Source organism: Xyrauchen texanus, chromosome 40 (genome assembly GCF_025860055.1).
Source record: "Xyrauchen texanus isolate HMW12.3.18 chromosome 40, RBS_HiC_50CHRs, whole genome shotgun sequence".
In the NCBI taxonomy this organism is placed as follows: domain Eukaryota; kingdom Metazoa; phylum Chordata; class Actinopteri; order Cypriniformes; family Catostomidae; genus Xyrauchen; species Xyrauchen texanus.
Window position 1 is genome coordinate 15110267 of NC_068315.1, and position 22190 is coordinate 15132456.

Below are 22190 nucleotides of genomic sequence, written 5' to 3' on the forward strand. Positions count from 1 at the left end.
GGTAGAAATCGCCTCAAACTGACACAACCTTGTTTACAAAACCCTTGCCAATGGAGTAAGTTTAATGGCCCCTTGTTGTTTATTAGTTTCTTCCAATTAGCTTGATATCCACTGTGCCCTGTGAGTGGGCGCCAATGGCAGAATGGAAAAATGTGTTACCCTAAGAAGATGCTATATTCACCATGTGAATCATGGGGGCTTGGCATCTAGGGGTGTCCCCTTACCAACCATATAAGGGCCCCATGGACTTGAGTGTTATCACTTTCTGCAGAGGGGATCTATACTTAGGCTGTCTGTCCAGGCTTTCCGAGCAGGCAAGAACTCTCCTCCATTGCTTTTTAAAACTTATTTTGTTAATGTAAACAGGGTTGGGATTTAAATATTTGTTCCGTTAAAGTATGATCTAGTCTGTAGTATGGTTTTACATTTTGTTGACAAGTCAGTTAAGTTGGCGCTTGTGTCCTTTGTGTTTGGTTGTTGGTGAATAAAGGCATTAAGGTGCATTTTTCACTGTATCATGGTTCTTGTCTGTTGTTGTTCTCTTTCAGAGACTTCTCGGTGCCTGCCCGTACCCTGGGTGTTTGTTTTCCCGAATACAGGGAGAAGAACTGAAAGGAAAGAAAGGAGTTAATCGATTCTGTTAAACTCTACAAAATGAGCAATTACACAGTAACCCTGAGTGGACCTGCGCCATGGGGCTTCAGGTTGCAGGGAGGTAAAGACTTCAGCATGGCCCTGACCATCTCCCGGGTGAGACAACCACTCTGACTATTACTTTATGCGTACAAATCATACGATACATCAGCGGCAGTCAATCAGCAGCATATATTTTCATTGAATGTATGCATACTGGTAGAAAATTTATATATCATAATCATAAGTCTGCTTTGATTTAAAATAACCCATATTAGAGATTATTTAGACATTTTATAGAGGTCTAATGTTTTACCTTCCCTAAGGCAGTGGCAGTGGGTAACAGTGATGTCACATTCATGCATATGTTATTGTTATGTAACAACACTTTGCAGCTGTTGTTGAATTGGTTATTGTCAAAGCAGAAATTCTCTAACCCATTTTTTTTTTTGTTGGCTCTTTGGTCTGAAAGAGGTGAGAGGTGTTGTCTTGTATTTACAGTGGAAACGTCTATGAATAGCTTTAATGATGCAAGCCTTAAGAAAATAAATCTGTGCTTGTGAAGTCGAAAGTGAAATGTGAGAAGCCTGGATATATGCAACTTACATACCCAAAGAGAAAAATTAATTGACACCTCTTTAAATGTAAAGACTAAAAATGGAGGCTTGCCCTCAAAACATCAAACATCTCACAAGAAAGTGTTTAAGAGTAAATATGATTATAGGTTGTTGTTTATTCTAGGTAGAGGTTGCAATTTTATGTCTTTGTAAAACAGTTCAAGGATGGGCAAGGAGGAGGCGAGAACTGGCTTGTCAACATAAATAATAATTTAATGAAAACTCAAACCAAAACCATAAACAAACACACATGCGGACATGCCCGTAATTCTCTCTCTCTCGAACAATCGTCACCGGCCGCCTTTATCCCTCGCACGCCTCATCAGGCCAATTGGGGACCGGGTGCGCGATATTCCACAGTCTTGTTTTGTGGAAATACAGTAAAATTCTTGTTGATCCGCATTTTTGCATTGTGCTTTTTAAAAGCATTATCAAAACAGGTGCTGTTTTCCCAGAATTCCTGTCTTGATGGAAAATGCATCCCATCCATCATCTTAACCAACATGCTGGTACTTCCTAGTGTTAAATTTGCTTACCTCAGACAAAATGACAAGATTGACATAGCTTTCTCATTACTGTGAAATGGACACAATCAGAGTTTAGAATGATATTGCGGACACTCACTGTTGTAAACGGTGCTATCCCAGAATGCCTCAGCATCAAAGAGGAACAAAGAGATTGTCTTACACTCCCAATTAAATCAATAAGCTGTGCATTGACAGAGTAGCGCAGCTTATTCCCTCATGTAATCAAATTGTTAATACAAAGCACTTTGCTCCATGAATCCTCATTGTGCTATTTTATGTATTCATTGACGTGGACATGCATTGTCTAACAGCTCAAATAGATTTTATTGTTCTAACAGAGGGTGATTTTCTATCAGCCCTTACAAGAAGCTTCTGGCCTTGTATGGGAGTTTAGCCCAGTTTGTTTGTTCCATGACTGAGACCTTTCTTGGCATTTCATTGGCTTTTACTTTAGTAAACGGAAGTGTCAAGATCGTAGACGGTCTGGGTCCTCATATTGGCTGCTTGTCTACTGTGAAGAACATTGCTGATATAGTCGTCATACCAGGAAAATATATCTTGCATATTTGGATTTCCATTATTTTCTTAATCAGGATTGTCAGTGGCACACGCTTTGACATTGTAATCAGAGTCAATCCTGGAAACCATCTTTATATTTTAGCTAGTTTTCCCTTCACAGCTGTCACTGAATACAAAGATATCTGTAAATTGATATGTGGAAGGTGTCTGTAATGCCTGAATCCTTAGACAAGGATCAAACCTCAGTCAAAGCTTATTGATGTACATGTAACCACTCAAACAGAGGTGACAGGTTTTTCATTTTATTTTAAATTTATGGAATAAGAGATTTGCCTGCCATTGCTAAAGCACTGCAAAGACATAACATTTTAAAAGGATAGAACTGAAAAGTCTTTCAGCATTTTCTTACCCTCGATGTTCTTCCAAGCCTGCTGACTTAATGGAAAAAAAAGAGATTTTAGTGAAAATGTTCTCGATCGAATTAATCTCAATCACCATTTACTTTCATTTTTCCATATAATGAAAGTAAATGGTGATTAACATTCTGCCTAACATCTCCTTTTTTCTCCTTTTTCCATACAGGTTTGGAATAACATGTGGGTGAGTAAATGATGACATTTTCATTTTAGGGTGAACTATTCCTTTGATCCTGGTCCCAAGGCTGATAGAGATGCTGACTTCCACAAAGAAACCTAGTTATTGCTTGCAGTGTTTACATTGTTTTTGTAATATTTGCTGATCTTCTCCCTGCATTCCCTTGTGTGTTTTTAGAAAGTGTGTAACGTGAAATGCCAATGTGATAAAGGTACAGTATATGCCTTGTGGCATTTGTTTTGAAGGCAAAAGATAATTCGTGGGTTAGCTAATGTAATACTTTGATTCTGTAAATTCTGGCAATCTGATATTTTGTCATCATAATATGTGATATTAGTATCAATAGAGGAGCCGAATAATAGCTCATGTTAGCTCAAGCTAGATGGGCGAGTCATTTACTGTGGCTGTTGACAAATGGATTTAGACCTGAGAGGCAACCTTTTGAAATATCACCTCACAAATATACTTCAATGGCTGTGTTTTGTTTTTCATGCAAACTATGATCCAACTTGAAAATGAAAATTAATACATGACCTGTACTCAATGTTACAAACAAGGCAAAATTACAAAGTTAATACAAGTGAGGGACATAATATGATGTCGCTAATATGTGCATATTTGTTTATGTGTTTATTTTTGTGTGTGTGCATTCTAAGCTATAGTTTGTAAACAACATTTTTATAAATTTGCATAAATAAAGTAAATTATATTTTGTAAATCCTAAAAATGCATTTTAAAAAGGTACACATTCCAGAAGTGCCATAGTCCTAATGAAACATTTAGGCTGCTATAAACTTGGTCTAAAAGGTAATAAAAAGTATTAAGAATCGCTCATTTACATGAAAACTGTTTTAACTGTTAACCTAGAAACGCGCCTCATGAGTTAACACCAAAACGTACAGCTTTTATTTAAGCAAGAAAATACAAATAAAATAGCTAAATCAACCTGACTACATTGGGTTACCAACAAAAGTCATTTTCAAGGGTTCAAGGAGATATAGATCCTTAAAGGAATATTCTGGGTTCAATACAAGTTTCAGCTCAACACAGCATTTGTGGCATAATTGATTACCACAAAAAAATTAATTTAGACTTTCAGACTTTTAGTCCCTTTAAAAAAGATCTGGGTTACAGTGAGGCACTCAAAATGAAAATGAATTTTATATTAATTATAAGCTTCACATTTCTACCTTTAAAACCTAAAAACAATTGCCCCATTCACTTCCACTGTGAGGTACGAGTTGAAATATTTTATTTGTGGTAATCAACATTATGCCACAAATGCTGTCGACAAAGTTTAACTTGTATTGAACCCAGAATATTCCTTTAATGTATCAACAGCAGGTTACCACTTTTTACAGTGCGGCCTCCTGAATTGTTCACTGACTGGACTCCTCTGTGAACCTCAACAAAAAGACTTGTGGTCACTAATGAATGAATTGACAATCCCAGGGCTTAACAATCACTTTTAGCCCCTGCAAAACCTGACTAATGGTCTTTGATTTTAGCCTAACACTGAATGTCAGTCCAGCAGAAATACTTTTGAGGAGCATAAATATAAACAGTGCAGAGACTGTGGTTTGTAGGGAACAAAACTTTTTCACAAAGCATAAGGTCATCTTGAATTTAAAAAGTGCTTGGAGTCTGAAAAAAAAGCTGAAGCTGTTGGTTCCTTTTCTATTAAAACATTTCCACAGCAGAAATATAAGAGTACTTTCAGACTATTTTAAGACAATACGGGACTCTTTTATTAGATACATTGAATAGATGCTTGTTTTTGTCTTTGTTTCATCCAGAGTGTTACATCAGAAAAATGCAAAGAGAACAGAGTAGAAATGAGGACTTTCAATTGCATCAATGATATCTTTAATAAATTCTGATAAGAGCAAAGTTAATTTGATAATGATGCATTTAAAATGGAGAGATATTGTAAGTGGTTCTGCAAGCACCCAACCAGCTTTGTTAAGTGGCACCATAGAGAATGGAAAGCACTGGCAATAAATGTCCTCTCAATATAATTTCCGTCATTATATAGTTTTGTGGACGATACTGGAGTCCATTTCTGCAAAGAGCCAATATTACATTCTGAGCAGGGCTTCACAGAGAGTCTGGATTCAATGTTAAGGATCAGATTGAGTAATTTCTCCACAGATGAATACTTAAAAATGCAAACTGGTTAGGGATGTACCTACAGTACATCTGTCTTTTTCTTATCCTATTTTATTATATTGCCTTTTTTTCATGTTCATATTGTGTCTCCTCATGGCCTGTGTTTTTGCCAGAGTTCTTGCAACTTATTAAACAAATGATGCAAAGAAGTCTATACAATTCCTTTGAAGGTGACTGCTTTGTAGTCTCTTCAAGGTCTTTGGTCCTGGCTTTTTAGGAGGTCAGACTTCATGAAGCTGTGGCCCTTTTGCATAAAGGCATAAAAGTGGGAAGGGTCAGGCCCTATTATGCATATTGGCGCTGATTTGGGACAGGGACCTACACAATATTAGGCAGGTGGTTTTAATGTTGTGGCTGATCGTGAATGTTGTGGTGTATGTATGCTTGTCTTAAGCAACAGAAAAGCACAAACTAATGCCAGCAGCCTTCAGAAGCATGCACACACCCACACTTACCACAGCTAGTCCAGTAATCACCCTAACCTTTGCTTCTTGTCAGAACAGTTCAAAAGGTGGCAAAAGACAATTAAAGTTGGAATTTAACAAGGTTTACTCTCCTAACCCTGACCTAAACCACAGTGCCAAGAGCTTTGTCTCCCTATAACCTAAACCAATTTACAGTTTAGCTTCTGCTGTCATCCTTCCACTACTGCTGGACCAACTCAGTTGTATGAAGTCAGAGGGTCTCTGTGTGTACTTCAATAACGGGAAATGTATAGTGGAACTCCATATTTTTATATAAGGTACTAAAGGGAGAGGATGGAGCTTGATCGTCAATGCTACAAGTTATGGCAGTTTTCATCTGCATTGGGTTTTTGTAAACAGACATGCTGTTTCAAATGTTGTCCACAAGGCAAAATATATATATATATATATATATATATATATATATATTTCTTGAGAGCACGGTGAGTTTTTTAAGATACAAATGCACAGATTTATATATATATATTGTAGCAGGTCATTGGGTTTAGCATCCGTTTACGTGAGATTGGCAGTTTAACAGCTTAAATTAACAGCTGTATTTCGAAGAATGGGGCATCTTTTGTGTCTAACTCTATCTCATTCATGAAATAAAAGCATTGTTTTAGGCTGCAGAAGATAGGATACATAATATATATTTGTTCTTTCTAAAAATAATGCAATGTTTATTTTTCCCACCCTGAAAAAGAGAGAACATTTAAGAGGAACAAGGGTTGGCAAAAATAAAGAGGCGACGTTATCTGTTCAGGGCATCATTGTGTTGCAGTTGACTGATATATCCTTAGCCAATTTGGTCTCTGATTCTATGATGTAGGAGGTTTTGTCAAACCAGTTCTTCCGGGACATGACAGACTTTTTCACATATGCAGGATACACTACCTCATTTGAACTTGTTACTTAAAAGCAAGAGAAAAATTGACAAAATTGAGCTGTGAGTGAGTTCAGTCAGTGATTCATTTTGTGATAAATTAAATGATATACCTTACTGCCATATATTCTCATTTACTTCTGTGCATTTATAGCTTAAAAAACTCACTGTGCTCTCAAGAAATAGCCTGCATTTGATCAGAATGTACCTTCCTTGGAAATTTAACTCTGACCTTGCTGGTGACATGCACTACCAGTTGAGTTACATCACATCAAATGGGAAAACTGGTGTATTCACTAACATGGGCTATACAAAACCATTTTATGTAGTAGTAGCAGTAGTAGTACCATGAAATGGTGTTTTAATAAGACAGGATTTTTAGGTTTTAATAAGTAAAACATACATCCCTACCCTACATTTCTAACCTAAACTTAAAATGAGACATGAACAAATTGGAAATTTTTACCCTTAACCAACACCCAAACCGAATCGATAGTGTCCAAAAACAAAATGAGAAATGAAAAGTACATTCTCTGGAGCACCAATGCCATCTTACGTCACTTCTATGACACTCTCACCTCACATGCCAGCTTGCATACTTGACTGGTGCTGAATCGTGTACTTTAGAGCTACCGTGGAAGCTCATCACATTGGAATTACAGTTTTACTGTTGGTGGGTCCGTAATACAAATGTTAAAATGTTTAGGTTTTGAAATTATGCTTTAGAGTGAAATTGTTTCGATATCATAACATACTGTAGCAGTGTGTGAGTATATTGTGAAAAATAATTATTTACAAGGTCATAATCAGCCTTTGTAGTTGTGATTTGTGTGAAACTTAATAAAACGTACAGTTTTACTAGTCTCTGAGTTTTTAATGACACAGCATTTATAATTGTACAAAAATTAGCAAAATGCTGTTAAAAATAGTTTTAGATGAGTATAGTGTGTCACACTGCAGGAAAAAGCAGGATGCATAAGCTTCCCAAAGTATTTATGTCAGCTGCCCAGAATCTAATTTCCAACTACCTGGATTCCAGTTATTTCTATGGTACATATGTGCTCCCTTATTAATAGATCTCCATAAGTTATTTGTTGTTTCACTGGTGGGTGCAGTATTTACTAGTGTAGATGCGTAATGTCAGCAGGTGGGACAGAAGGGTTAGTGGCAGGACCCCATAAAATGGAGTCAAATGGAGGGAGGTGGGGGGGCGCCAACAACAATCTTTATTTTTAACATTTCAATGAGCTGCCTGAAAGTTTAGGCTTATTGCGAAGATGGGATTTCGATTTCTATCTCCTTGGTTTTGCTTTTTCAAACTCTCTTAATGGAATCGTTCACCTAAAAATGATAATTCTCTCATCATTAACTGCTGTTCCAAACTCACATGACATTCTTTCTTCTGTGGACAAAGATTTTTTTAATGAAGATATGAGGTGTTAATATATCCATACGATGCAAATCAATAGGATCCAACAATTTCAAGCTCCAAACAAGACACAAAGGTAGCATGATGGTAATCCATACAACTCAAGTGGCTTTGGGTGAGAAGCAGACTAGGAATGCAACCCTTTTTCACTTTTTTGTCAAGACCGAGGAATTGTAATTGAGTTTCAAATCATGATCACACCAAGGAGACAGCAGTTGTCAAGATTTAGTGAAAAAATTATTACAATTTGGTCTGTTTCACATCAAAATCAATCGTATCAATTCAGAAGATATTAAACCATTCAATGATTACCATTATGCTGCCATTGTGTCCTTTTTGGCAAAACAGGAGGTCAATACATTATGCCGGGTCACCATCAAGCGCCATCTTCTCACAGACATGTTTGCATCGGCTCAAGGGTGTTTACCTTCCCCTGTGGCACATTCATATGTGTGTCACATTAGCAGTCCACTGTATGGACAAAACCACATCATATCTCCATCAAAATAATGAATAAAAAAATAATTTTGTCAGGTCATTCTGTGGTTTTGGTGTCAATTTAAGAGAATGTTTGGTATCTGCCAACAGATCACACCTGGTAGCAAGGCAGCAAGCGGAAACCTCAATCAAGGTGACATCATAACAGCAATCGATGGGATCAGCACTGAGGGCATGACCCATCTGGAAGCCCAAAACAAAATAAAGTCAGCCACTGCCAAACTCACTCTCTCCATGCAGAGGTAAACACCAACACTGATGTGTTCACAGGTCTACCCTTTACCTCTTGATATTTCTTTATCTTTTTTGCTTTAACCTAAACACTTTCTCGGTCTTTCCATCTGATGATTTTCCATTATGTTTGTTGGTGAATGGATATTCGTGAAGCCATCAGCAATACATCTCATTCACTTTGGTAGAAGACAAACTTAGCTAGCAATGAAACTCCTCTGTTTATATCACTCATGGGTGAACTGATTAATTGTAGTCACAGTTGAGCTGGCACAAACTACAAGTGAGGGTTAGCATACAAATAAATATACTTACATCATAATAGAACTCAGAAATGTGTCTATGATAAATCACCAGTGTCTTGTGTAGCCTTCAGGTTACCAGCATGAATAAATTTAAGGCATTGATGTTACTTTTGGGACGCTTTTCGCCTTTTTAATATAGTTTATTAAATTAGTGTGGACAGACACCCCCAAGCCTTTATCCAGAAGTAGATTAAGTCCTTTCATGTGGCAGCATGCACATAAAGGGAGGACGTGTTACAGCGATACCTTAGCTTCCATGTGACATTTCATATTGTTGGTTCTAGTCTCTTTTTATAAGCAACTCTTACTCTGTCTCTGTCTCCAAGTCTAGAGGGATTTTCAGGAGCTTAGCTTAGTTGTTACTCCTTATTTGCTCTTTGAAATTGACAGCTGCCACCTTTACTGATTGGAGGAGGGTAAGAAAAGAAAAAGGTTGCATTCTCCCCAGACACTCTCTTATAAATGCGAAAATCAGTATTGTTGCCGTGCAAAATAGGATCCATCTATAGAAATTAGATGCATTTCATTTAGTCAAACCCTTAAAATGAATTTTGTTTGTGTAACCTTATTTAGTTAGGTTGATTTAGGTCAGGATGAATGATAATTTTGCTTTGAATAAAGGCCATGTTTAAGTTACCTAAGAAAATTATTTCTACAGTGTAGATTTCCAGAGGATTTATTGTTAAAATATCTATTATATTAGCATAAAATGACATAATAAAGATAAATGTTTTAGGGTTTTACCTTTCAAACAAATGAGCCCTATCACTTACAGATTTATGTAATTTGGGCTCTTTTTGTGACATTTGCCGTGCCCTTCTCCAATCAAAAGCATCTCAGTAGGATTGCAAGGTGCACCTGTATTTCTGCTACAGTCTTTTCCCCTGCAAAAATTGAGTGCTTGATGATGGATTTTAAGAACATTCTTATGCCTACTGGCTTGTAAAAAGCCCCCCATTGTTATTGCATATACAGCATGCTGCTGTTTTTTAATCTTTCAAGAGCTCTTACTGTGAGGTCATTCAAAGAGCATTCCTCTTCTTTGTTTAAGAATTATTATTTTCAAGGCCAAAGAATAGAATATGTTGTACACCGTCATTGGTTTAAGCATTTAATTTATTCATTGAACTTATTTGTGGGCAAAAACATTGCCATGTGAAATTATTTCAGTTTGCATGTCTCTGATTAAAGGATAATTCTGTGGCTCCTTCTGTTTTTCTAGTGAAATTAGAGCCTCCAAGAGATACTGTTTATGAAGGGCACACTCTTTACAGTTTAAATTCTATGGAATATGTATTATAATATACAAATGTTTAATTCTGTCAAAAGTCATATGTTAGCAAATTTATGACATTGACCATGTAAGGTCATATTTTCTTGCTTCCATTGAAACACACAAGATGCTCTTTGGAACATTCTCAATCTGCTTGGAAAACATGGATCATCAGGTTTTTGCACAAACTTAGTCATGCCAGCTTGAGCGCATGCTGTCATTAAAGCAAAAGGGGTACATGGCAAAGAATCACTCAATTCCACTATATGCCCAAAATGTGATTTGTAATCATTAAAAAACAATACATATATATATATATATATATATATATATATATATATATATATATATATATATATATACAGGTGAAACTCGAAAAATTAGAATATCGTGCAAAAGTTCATTAATTTCAGTAATTCAACTTAAAAGGTGAAACTAATATATTATATAGACTCATTACAAGCAATGTAAGATATTTCAAGCCTTTATTTGATATAATTTTGATGATTATGGCTTACAGCTTATGAAAACCCCAAATTCAGAATCTCAGAAAATTAGAATATTTCATGAAATCAATAAAAAAAAAAGGATTTTAAATACAGAAATGTCGGCCCTCTGAAAAGTATAATCATGCATATGTACTCAGTACTTGGTTTGGGCCCCTTTTGCATTAATTACTGCCTCAATGCGGCGTGGCATGGATGCTATCAACCTGTGGCACTGCTGAGGTGTTATGGAAGACCAAGATGCTTCAATAGCGACCTTCAGCTCTTCTGCATTGTTTGGTCTCATGTCTCTCATCTTTCTCTTGGCAATGCCCCATAGATTCTCTATGGGGTTCAGGTCAGGTGAGTTTGCTGGCCAATCAAGCACAGTAATACCATGGTCATTGAACCAGGTTTTGGTACTTTTGGCAGTGTGGGCAGGTGCCAAGTCCTGCTGGAAAATGAAGTCAGCATCTCCATAAAGCTTGTCTGCTGAAGGAAGCATGAAGTGCTCTGAAATGTCCCGGTAGACGGCTGCTTTGACTCTGGACTTAATAAAGCACAGTGGACCAACACCAGCCGATGACATGGCTCCCCAAACCAACACAGACTGTGGAAACTTCACACTGGACTTCAAGCATTTTGGATTGTGTGCCTCTCCATTCTTCCTCCAGACTCTGGGACCTTGGTTTCCAAATGAGATGCAAAATTTGCTCTCATCAGAAAAGAGGACTTTGGACCACTGAGCAACAGACCAGTTCTTTTTTTCTTTAGCCCAGGTAAGACGTTTGACATTTGAAGTCCATGTCCAGGACCCGTCTGTGTGTGGTGGCTCTTGATGCAGTAACTCCAGCCTCAGTCCACTCCTTGTGAAGCTCCCCACACATTTGAATGGCCTTTTCCTGACAATCCTCTCCAGGCTACGGTCATCCCTGCTGCTTGTGCACCTTTTTCTTCCACACTTTTCCCTTCCACTTGACTTTCTATTAATGTGCTTTGATACAGCACTTTGAGAACATCCAACTTCTTTTGCAATTACCTTTTGAGGCTTTCCCTCCTTGTGGAGGGTGTCAATGATGGTTTTCTGCACAACTGTCAGGTCAGCAGTCTTCCCCATGATTGTGAATTCAACTGAACCAGACTGAGAGACCATTTAAAGGCTCAGGAACCCTTTGCAGGTGTTTTGGATTAATTAGCTGATTAGAGTGTGACACTTTGAGCCTACAATACTGAACCTTTTCACAATATTCTAATTTTCTGAGATTCTGAATTTGGGGTTTTCATAAGCTGTAAGCCATAATCATCAAATTTATATCAAATAAAGGCTTGAAATATCTTACTTTGCTTGTAATGAGTCTATATAATATATTAGTTTCACCTTTTAAGTTGAATTACTGAAATTAATGAACTTTTGCACGATATTCTAATTTTTCGAGTTTCACCTGTATATATATATATATATATATATATAGTAATAAGCAAAATCATAATACGCACATAATATGTGTCATAATAGCATTTGTCTTAAGATGGTTATTGATATCTTCAGCTTTAGTGTCTCAATAGGAAATATAAATGTTATACTCCCAAACATTACTTTTGCAAATAGAAAATATTTGAATCGAAGAACAGGGAGCCCTGCAACAGACGTCATGTTCATCACAAAGTCCCACACTGAACATCATGTCAGTCTGAGATTAGAAGCAACTGAGACAGCCTAAATAGATAGAAGAACTGTGGTGAATTCTCCAAGAAGCTCGGTACATCTTATCTACCAAAGTGGCATTCAACTGATAACAAAGTATAGTCAGGACATTACTGATGTAAGAAAACAGCACCATCACTATTTGAAAAAAAGTCATTTTTGATCAAATCTTGACCAGATACATTTCCAGCCGCCGTCACTCCAACACCTGCTAAATTGCTAATTTGGTACAAGAAAATCACTTGTTATTGTATCAAACACAGTTGAAAGCTATTTGGTTCATTAAATGAAGCTTAACATTGTGTTTGTGTTTGATTTTGACTTGCCACTGTATGCAATAGACTGGCGTGTCTTAAGGCCAATATTAGGTAAAAAAATGAAAACATTTCTCTAGAAACTCGTCAGTCAGTCATTGTTTTGAGGAATGAAGGCTACACAATGCTTGAAATTGCAAAAAACTGAAGATTTCATACAAAGGTGTACACTACAGTCTTCAAAGACAAAGGACAACTGCCTCTAACAAGGACAGAAAGAGATGTGGAAGGCCAGATGTACAACCATGCTGACTAAACATTGTGATCAGTTGAATGCCACTTTGGTGAATAAAAGTTCAATTTTTTTTCCATAAGAGCAAAATCTGTGCATTATTCAAAATTTTGGCCAAGAGTGTGTATATATAAATCTTTGTATTGTGTTTCTTAAGACATACATCGTGATTTATTTGTGATCTTGAATGTAATTTTTCTCATAATCTTCTTAATAACCCAGAAAGAATTGACCCATGACACACAAAAAGCTTTTGTTTTACATTATTGACCTCTGCTTTGAATACCATACTGGTCCCAGGTCGAGACGTCCAGCTCCTGTACCCACAGCCACTCCAAGAATGGACTCTCCTATGCCCGTTATCCCTCACCAGAAGGTAAGGTCACATTCCCTCTGTCTGAAATGTTGCATGTGCCAGGTATAAATGTTAAACTAGTTGTATAATTTCCTCTCTTCATTTTTTTGACTGTGGTGCAAAATGAATGCAGAAATTAAGGCTTTGTAGACAGATGTTCATTTATTGACCTTTTGTAAAGAGTAGACTCAACATACATTTTTGGCTACAGGCAAACCATTTCTGGGAGTTCCCAAGCCTGTAGTATAGTGAAAGGAAATAGTCCTGAGAGATTGTGAAAACAAACGTTTTCTCGAAAGCTGACACTTAACTCCCTCTACAGGCATTTTTTGGCCAAGCAACAATAAGGACTTCATAACTCCTCGTGGGTATCCCACTGGTCCAATTCTCATCTGCATTGTTGTAGCCTGATGGATTCTGTTTGACGTTCTTGTGCTACTCCATTCTTCATTTATCCCTCTTTCCTGACTTCGGCTAAAATGTTATTCACTTTATCTCTTTCTTCAATGCCTTGCCTGTTTGGCTTATAGTTTATTTGTTAATATGATCTAATGATTTATTTTATACTAAGGACACCATGGACACTGAGGAAGGAGAAGAAGATGAAAAACCAGTCAAAATATACGGCATCCTCTTGGCCAAAAAACCCTCCAAAAAATCTCTCTTTCCGATCACAGAGGCAGAACCTCATAATCCTGAGGTGGATCCTTCAAAACCTGTGGAGAAAACAGAAAATGCTTCTTTAATTAATTCTTCTGCAAAAACCCCTGTACCTACGTATCTCACATTTGGGCAAGCGGCAAAAACCACCCCAAATCAGAAAGGGCAGTATAATTCTCCCATAGCCCTGTATTCAACAGAAACTTTAAGGGAAATGGTCATGCAACAAGGCAGTCTAAATGGCCTCCCATTCCTGGGGTAGGTAACATGATAATAATCTATCTGTGTCTTTATAGAAAGTGCACCAAATCTGATTTAACAAGCTAGTTGCTAGTGCTAACTCTTCACTTAAAAGGGGTTAGGGAGGTATTGGCAAGCCTCACCTGTGTCACTACTGTATCCACTTTAATATGGCAATGTATACTCAGAATATTTCGTCATTACCTCTCTCACATGCAAGAATACTCCGAACATTCCTTCATTACTGCTCTGACATGCGATGGATCAGCTGGTAATGTGCTTGGCACAAGGGTCACCAGTGGTCTGTTGGACTTGACCCCCCTGCCTACAACACGAGCAGGGCCAGGTCATATCTGTTTATAAATGTAAGCTGCTTTCAAATAGCAACATGATTGTCATTACATGAAGATTGCCATTTTCTTAAACTATGCTTAAATTGGCTAATTGATTAAGCAATTAATTATTATAAATAGTGCTTTCACTTAAAAAGATATCTTCTTACATAGTATGGGCTTATTGCCATCTTAATAATGTATATTCTCTTTCTGTCCAAAAGCATGACAACAAATTCCCACATTCACCAAGCATTGCACTTCTACTTTAATTGAAAATGGGTGCAAACCTGTGCTCTCTGGCTCTTTTAACAGCCCTGAATGTCACTCCTTTAACAGTACATCCCAAATAAAGTGCTACCACAATGATGCCGTCACATATTCCATCCTCTATTTGCAGCTCACAGAAACAGGATTCCCACTTGGCAACATCACATGCACAGCTGAGCAGAGCATGTGCATCCATTGACTTTTTATTTTGTTGACCTAAAAGTACTCCAAAATGTTATATACAGCAAAACTTTGCAAGAAAGGCAGAGTATCATATATCTGGACCTGGGTGCTTGATCCTTGCTGTTTAATGCATCTAGTGGTACACATATTTAAGTAGTGTTTGGTTATTTTACTGAATGTGAGGTGAAGGGTTGTTTAGCTCTTTCTGTTCTTAGTCCTTAATATAGTGGGTGTCCCGCTACAGCCAAACTCCTGTTCCAGTCAATCAATCTGTTCTGGGAACAAACCAGAATGTTACACTTATGAGAAATGTGACCAGCAGGGTTGGGGAGTAATGGAATACATGTAACGGTATTATTTATTTAAAATACAAAATATTAGTAACTGTATTCAACTACAGTTACAATTTAAATCATTGGTAATTACAATACAGTTACATTCTAAATGAGAGATTACTTTACATTTTATTGTCATTTGTTTCATTTAATATTTAGTCCATTCAGATGGAAAACATTTATACATATAAATGATGTGATCCAAAGTGCATTTGAACAGCGGTGAAAGACTTTCTTATGATGTGTTACATTCATACGAGCAGACAGAGAAGTTTGAAGTATGTTTGGAGCAGAAGAAATAGAAATAAAACTTGTGTAAATTGTCAGCTTTACGCTGATATAAAATGCTATTTCTAGTAATTTTACATGCACGTTACCAGGCATGATCATATTATTTTATCAAGAAAATTCACTTTGGATCATAATTTCTTCTTTTCTAGTAAGACCTTTGATATTAGGGCAAAAAGTTTTGTATATTTGTATTGTTTTCCTGTAAAAATATCAACAAATCCTTAAAACTAGATCAATTTGATTGATCTTGTTTTAGAAACAACTCTGTATAAGATATCTTGATTCTTCAGACATTTTTAACATGTGTGTTTTGTCTTACTGTACTGGCAGAGTTTTTAATAGTCAAAACAAGTGAAAAAATCTACCAGTGCTGAAGAAGTAATCCAAAGTATTTATAATACATTACTGACCTTGAGTAATCTAACAGAATATGTTACACATTTCATTTTACAGCATATATACTGTAATCTGTAGTGTAATGCATTTCAAAAGTAACCCTCCCAACCGTGGTGACCAATAATAACCATCTTCTGTGTTATGACACGAAGATTGAAAAAAAAAAAAAAGGAGAGAGAGAGAGAGAGAGAGAGAGAGAGAGAGAGAGAGAGAGAGAATCAAAGCTGGTGTGTTGCTTTTAGCTGCTTTTAGCTGGCCATGCTGGTCTTAAGCTATAATAGTACCCAAAATCCATCTAAAACCTGGATGGGAGACCAGCTAATACCAACAATTCAGGCATCTGCACCGCCAAGCGAAGCAGGTTGCATGTGGTAAAACTAAAGTCATTCCAGTCAGTTTTCCCTGCTAATGTTAATGTATGTGTTAGCATCCATTAGCAGTCATTAGTATGAATACACTTCCAAATCAAGGCTAATATTGGCCCTTTTGTCTCTTTTTTTTTCCCTTTCTATATTTCTCTGTTGTCCCAGGTCATTGCCAACACAGCTGCCACGTCAGTACATTTTTAAAACTAGTTTTTAAATATAAAATATCTAGAGTTGTGTGTGAATGTGTGTGCTCTGAAGCATGGCCACATGCAGTACCATAGTCGTGGTTTGCATGCTTACTCTTGAATGTTCAAAAGATATTTTGAGTAATTTGACATTTCTGACATTTTGAAATGTTGAATGCTTTTCAGTGTATTCAAATGGGATAAAACAGTTGTTTGACATTTGTTATGGTTTTATTTCTGGTCACTGCATCTTGCATGGTTTTTGATTATTATGAAGGGAATTATTGCATGCCAAGTGCATTGTTCACAGGAAAGATTGAGAGCTCTAAAACGAGTGCATACAGATGTGTCAGATATGGATTATTTTGTATGTGTATAGAGCCAAATTCGTGGCATTCATAATGCATAAACTTATCATGTATTGCATTGTAAAACATTGGGTGGTATAAACCATTTTAGTTAAAGAATCATTCCAATTAAACTAAGTAACGCAAACTGAAATAAACTTGTGGACATGATACTCTGCAGAAATTGCCAAACTGAGTGCTGTTTTACAGATGCATGAGGTAAGTCAATGCTAAGTTGATCACGCTATTAAAATGTCTCTATTTTCTGTTTTCACTCATATTTCACCCACCCTCCTGTACACTATCGCACGGTTTTCACCCTCCCACATCTTGTCACCTCACCTGAACTCTGACAGCCATGAGTACGTTCCCAACTTCAACCCCATCGCACTAAAGGACTCAGCTTTGTCCACTCACAAGCCCATCGAGGTGAAGGGCCCTGGTGGAAAGGCTACTATTATCCATGCCCAGTACAACACTCCTATTAGTATGTACTCTCAGGATGCCATTATGGACGCCATTGCAGGTCAGGCCCAAGCCAGAGGAAACGAGTTGAGGTAAGAGGTGCACCTCAAATGTAATATGTTGCAATACAAAGCACAAGCCAAAACAAACCAGCAGCAGATCATTGCACTGTAGCTACAAATGGTTACCTACATTATAATAAGCAAGCATATAAAATATCTTAGACTTTCAAAATGTTCTCAGAAAAAACATTACAAGAGATATTACAAAAAGAAAAAAAAGAAGAAAAAAATAAATTCACCTTTTGCTTATTTTGAACAGTAGAGATAATAATTTTCAATGTTATATATTTACAGTTTAAAGACCCTATGAAATCGTGTGTGCCATTTTCGTTCCTGTGTTTATATTTCCCTCTTGCAACAGGAAGTTTGGTGGGACATATCGAGGGGAAGTACCTTTAGTTATGTCTGAGCCATTAATCGTGATTTGCTACTTGCTAGTTGGTTAAAACTGGCATTGGTGAATGGACAATCTCATTCCTAAAAAGCATTTGATTGGACAAAAAACCTAGTAGTCATATATTTTATATGTTTTTCCAGAAGAGAGTGCCTGTACATTTGAAAAGTGTATCTCTGCTAAAAGTGATCTTTGTCCATGTTTAGAAGTACATGTGCGAATAGATGGCTAACACACATGGACTAAAAGCCACAAAGCACTTATTTTGATTTTATGGGGTCTTTCATATTTTGATTAGAATTTGTAAAACTCCCTCTGATTTGTGATGTTAATAGCAGGAAGAGCTAATTAGACAGTCATCCAGCCAAGTCTGGGCCAATTTTAGACTTCCACAAGGTTATGTGTATCAAATTCATCTGTGCTTTTCCTCCCTCTTCTGCGTGCAATTGTGTCACTCCATCCACAACCATCCAATCACCACACCAACCAACCATCCTGTATCACTCATCCTTGCCCCACCCCTTGCTGCTTGTCCCCTCCCTTCATGTGACATGACTCTGTCTTGCCTCCTCCCATTCTGGTTCATCGTGTGATTGACAGTGGTGATGACTCCGCTGGATCTCCCTTGGCGTAAGTAGCCACAATCGATTCAGACCCATCACAGTCACATTTACTCATCTCAAAAATGCATAAACACTGTTGACTTTTTTGGTCAATTCCTCCCTTAGTTCAATTGCCATGTTATACTATTGGGAATATGTGAGTAAATAGTGTTTCTGGCATTGTATTTAAAAAGCAGAATTCAAACATGGTAACCTAAAAGCAATGTTCTGAGTATATCTGCCATCAATTACATAACATCTAACATTTTACATTCTCCTAACATGGTCACTCTGCATTTAGTTTTATGCATATCAAATCCTAACTCATTCTTGAAAAGTTACTTCTGCCTCTTTCATAGATGGATCTTACACTCAGATGGAATTATTATTAAATCAATGCACAACTCTTAGAGTGGAATCCATATGTAGCTTTTACATTAGTAGAAATACGAATAATATGGTTTGTGTATTCATTCAAATATAAATTCAACAAATAGTGTTCTTTGGCTGTACTAATTAAATCAGCATTCTTGGAGGAAAGCTGTAAACATTACGTAATCATTACCAATGTCCCCAAATTCGAAGAACACAGAAGAATGTCTGATCTTGCTCTATCTCTCTATCGCTCTCTCTCACTCTTGGAAATTAGTTCACTTCCTATCAAAGACCCTCTTGTGGACAGTGCTTCTCCAGTTTACCAGGCTGTGATCAAACCTGATGATAAGGAGTCTGAGATGTCTGACTGGGCACGGCGTGCCGCCAACCTGCAGTCCAAGTCCTTCCGCATCCTTGCTCATATCACAGGAACTGAATATAGTGAGTCCAGTCTTCCTCTATAAAAGCACCGTGTGAACTGGCAAATGATTCAAATCGATGAGGCTGATGTTCTGACATGAGATAATGTTACTCCAATACAGAGCTTGTGTAATAAAAAACACTTTGGACTTAATTTTGTAAACTCTCACGTATCTTTCCTTATGTCACAGTGCAAGATCCAGATGAGGAGGCTCTTAGAAAATCGAGGTAATCCACTTTGTTGTCTTCATTGATACTGTTGGTGTAAAGACAAGTCAGACCTTAAAGGGATATTTCACCCAAAAATGAACATTCTGTCATGATTTATATGTTGTTTCAAACCTTTATTATTTTCTTCCATGGATCAAAACGAGAGTTATCTAGCAGAATGTCCAAGCTGCTATTTTCCTTACAACGAAAGTGGATGGGGACCAGGTACAGCCCATTCACTTTCACTGTATGGAAAAAAAGAAGCAAATAACTGCTTTTGGTTAAATTACAAAGAAAGTCATACGGTTTTGAAACAACATGAGATTGATTGCCCAGTTTGGGTGAACTATCCTTATAAATGCGTGAGTCTGGACTGCATAAAGGCCTGTACATAAATTGCAATAACTATGCATTTTCATTTAATTTTCTTTCTTTCTTTCCACTCCTGTCTTGTACAGGGAGAGGTTTGAATCAGAGGTAAAAGGCCCACGATTTGCCAAGCTGAAAAACTGGCACCATGGCCTGTCTGCACAGATCCTTAACATCCAGGAGTAAATACCACATGATATTGCTGGTCACAGGTTATCGAGGCAACAATCAACAAGGAAAAGGAAGGAGATGTAATGTGAGGGTGCAACAGGCAGAGAGGAGTATTCTAGTGATTGGAATGTGAGTTAGAGTTATAGACTAGCCTGTAAGTGAACACATTGAAAGCTAATGTATTTGATGTTCATATGTCTGTTTAATGTAACTTTCAGCCACTGAAACAGTGCTCAGTTGTCATTTTATTTTTCATTCTATGTCGCTCTTTTTCTTCCCTTTTTGGCTGCTCTGTTTATCCTTAATTATTGCTGAATAATGAATTGCTGATGTAAAAAAAGTAAACCTGAGAGAAATTATGAAATATTTGTACCACATCCACTGCAATACACCACAGCACACATTGAGATAACAAACCATATGTACTATTTTTAATGTGAATAAAACATTATTATACCAAATAAACAGAAGTGTCCGTGTCACTTGAGTGCAGTTGTGAGCTTTTATTAGTCATGCTAGTGCACTGAAATCTAAGCATCATTCTTTAAATGATAGTTCACCCAAAACTTAAATTCATAGGTTGTAATTTTACTCAACCTCATTCCAAACCTATCTGATGTCATTACTTTTATGAAACACAAAAGGAAACGTTTAGCAGGATGTTCTGATCTCTTTTAAGGTACAGTGAAAGAGAATGAGGAAGGTGGTGGTCGAGCTTTGAAAATGACAAAAAAAAACACCTCAAATGTACCATAAAGTAGTACATCTAACTTGTGCATTTTATCGCCCTACTGTAAATTTCATACCTGTCACATGTCAGACAATAATAATAACACAGGGGTTTTCAAACTTTTTCATGCCAAACAAGGACCCCCAAATATTATGCTCCCTTTGCGAGGCCACCCTTTCTTAAATATAAACTCAGCTACAATATAATTTATTTTGTACACTGACCCATTCGTACTATTTGAGAAAAACATTAGACATAATATTTTGTGATTAACATTTTTTATTGATTCATACAGTAAACAAAGAAAAACAAAACACACATACACAGAATCAACATTTAACCCCCACCACTACCTCTCAACCCCACCCTGACCCCCAACAAACATTCCTGTGGTCACACATGAGTATATACCCAAATATATATAATATATATATATATATATATATATATATATATATATATATATATATATTATACAGAGTCTGGGGCAAAATGAACACGGGTTGTGTCTCCATCTTCTGATTGGCATCACCAGCAGGTGGGTGTGTATTTAAGACCAAGCCTATTCAATCTAGAGGGGGTCCAATAGAATTTATGTAAAGCCTTGAACTGCATAAGACACAACCTTGCATCTCTTGTCATTTTTTATAATCCTAGCTCACAGTCTCTCCTCTAATACCAAGTTTAAATCTTTCTCCCATAATCTCTTGAGAGAAGTTGAAGCTCTGTCCCCCAAACTCTGAATTAGCAGGGAGTAATACACTGATGCCTCATGACCTTTTCCAAAAGCAGTAATCACCATTCACAGAGCATCTGCCACTTTTTGGGGGTGTATGGTACTCCCAAAAAACTGAGATCTGGAAATCCCAAAATGTTGAACCAAATTTTTGAAGGATCTCAACACTCCACTCTCATATAGGTCACAGAGTGTATTAACCTCCCTCACAACCCACTCTGACCAGCAGAAAGGGGACTTATTAATACATAATTTTGGGTTCAGCCATATGCTCAATATAATATGGATGTGACCAATGAGCCAAATGTCTGAGACTGAATACATAATATTAAAACCAAATCTTAGGTAGGCCTAAGATTTCAATTGATACGAAATTTCTTGAAATAAGAAAGGGGGACATCTTTAGGGAGAGACTGTAGCAGGTAGTTGAATTTTGAAATACAATTAATTTTAATAACATTAACCTTCCCAATCATAGATAAATGTAATGAAGTCCACCTGCACACATTACTCGAAATCCTTTTTATTAAAGAGTCAAAATTAACTCTAACTATATTACACATATATGCTGGGAATAAAATACCCAAATACTTAATGCCCTGTTTGGGCGACTTGAAGGCACCCGGCTGAAAAGCTGTAACTCTGTATCCTGAGAACTTACAAAAGGAATTAATAATTCTGTGGAGGCAAGGAATAGATCTAGCAGGGTCAGAGACAAATAATAAGATATTATTTGCGTAAAGCAAAAGCTTATGTGCCACACCTCCCACCACCACCCCTAAAAAATCCTCCTCCTTTCATATCTTGGCTGCT

The 22190-nt window shown here is 37.0% G+C and overlaps 1 protein-coding gene across 3 annotated transcripts; it reads left to right on the forward strand.

Moving 5' to 3' along the window:
- Positions 1-271: 271 nt before the first annotated feature.
- LOC127633789 (LIM domain-binding protein 3-like) lies at positions 272-20381 on the forward strand. Of its 3 annotated transcripts, XM_052113104.1 has the most exons (10): positions 272-314; positions 549-750; positions 8427-8578; positions 13182-13257; positions 16474-16496; positions 17200-17400; positions 18365-18394; positions 19016-19182; positions 19353-19389; positions 19830-20381. In XM_052113104.1, exons 2-10 carry the CDS (start codon positions 655-657, stop codon positions 19924-19926), a joined length of 879 nt encoding a protein of 292 aa, XP_051969064.1. In that variant the 5' UTR covers positions 272-314; positions 549-654; the 3' UTR covers positions 19927-20381. The 3 variants fall into 3 exon arrangements, with proteins under 3 accessions (XP_051969064.1, XP_051969062.1, XP_051969063.1); XM_052113102.1 differs by lacking the exons at positions 16474-16496; positions 17200-17400; positions 18365-18394 and adding an exon at positions 13808-14154; XM_052113103.1 differs by lacking the exons at positions 272-314; positions 16474-16496; positions 17200-17400; positions 18365-18394 and adding exons at positions 322-438; positions 13808-14154.
- The last annotated feature ends 1809 nt before the right edge of the window (positions 20382-22190 follow it).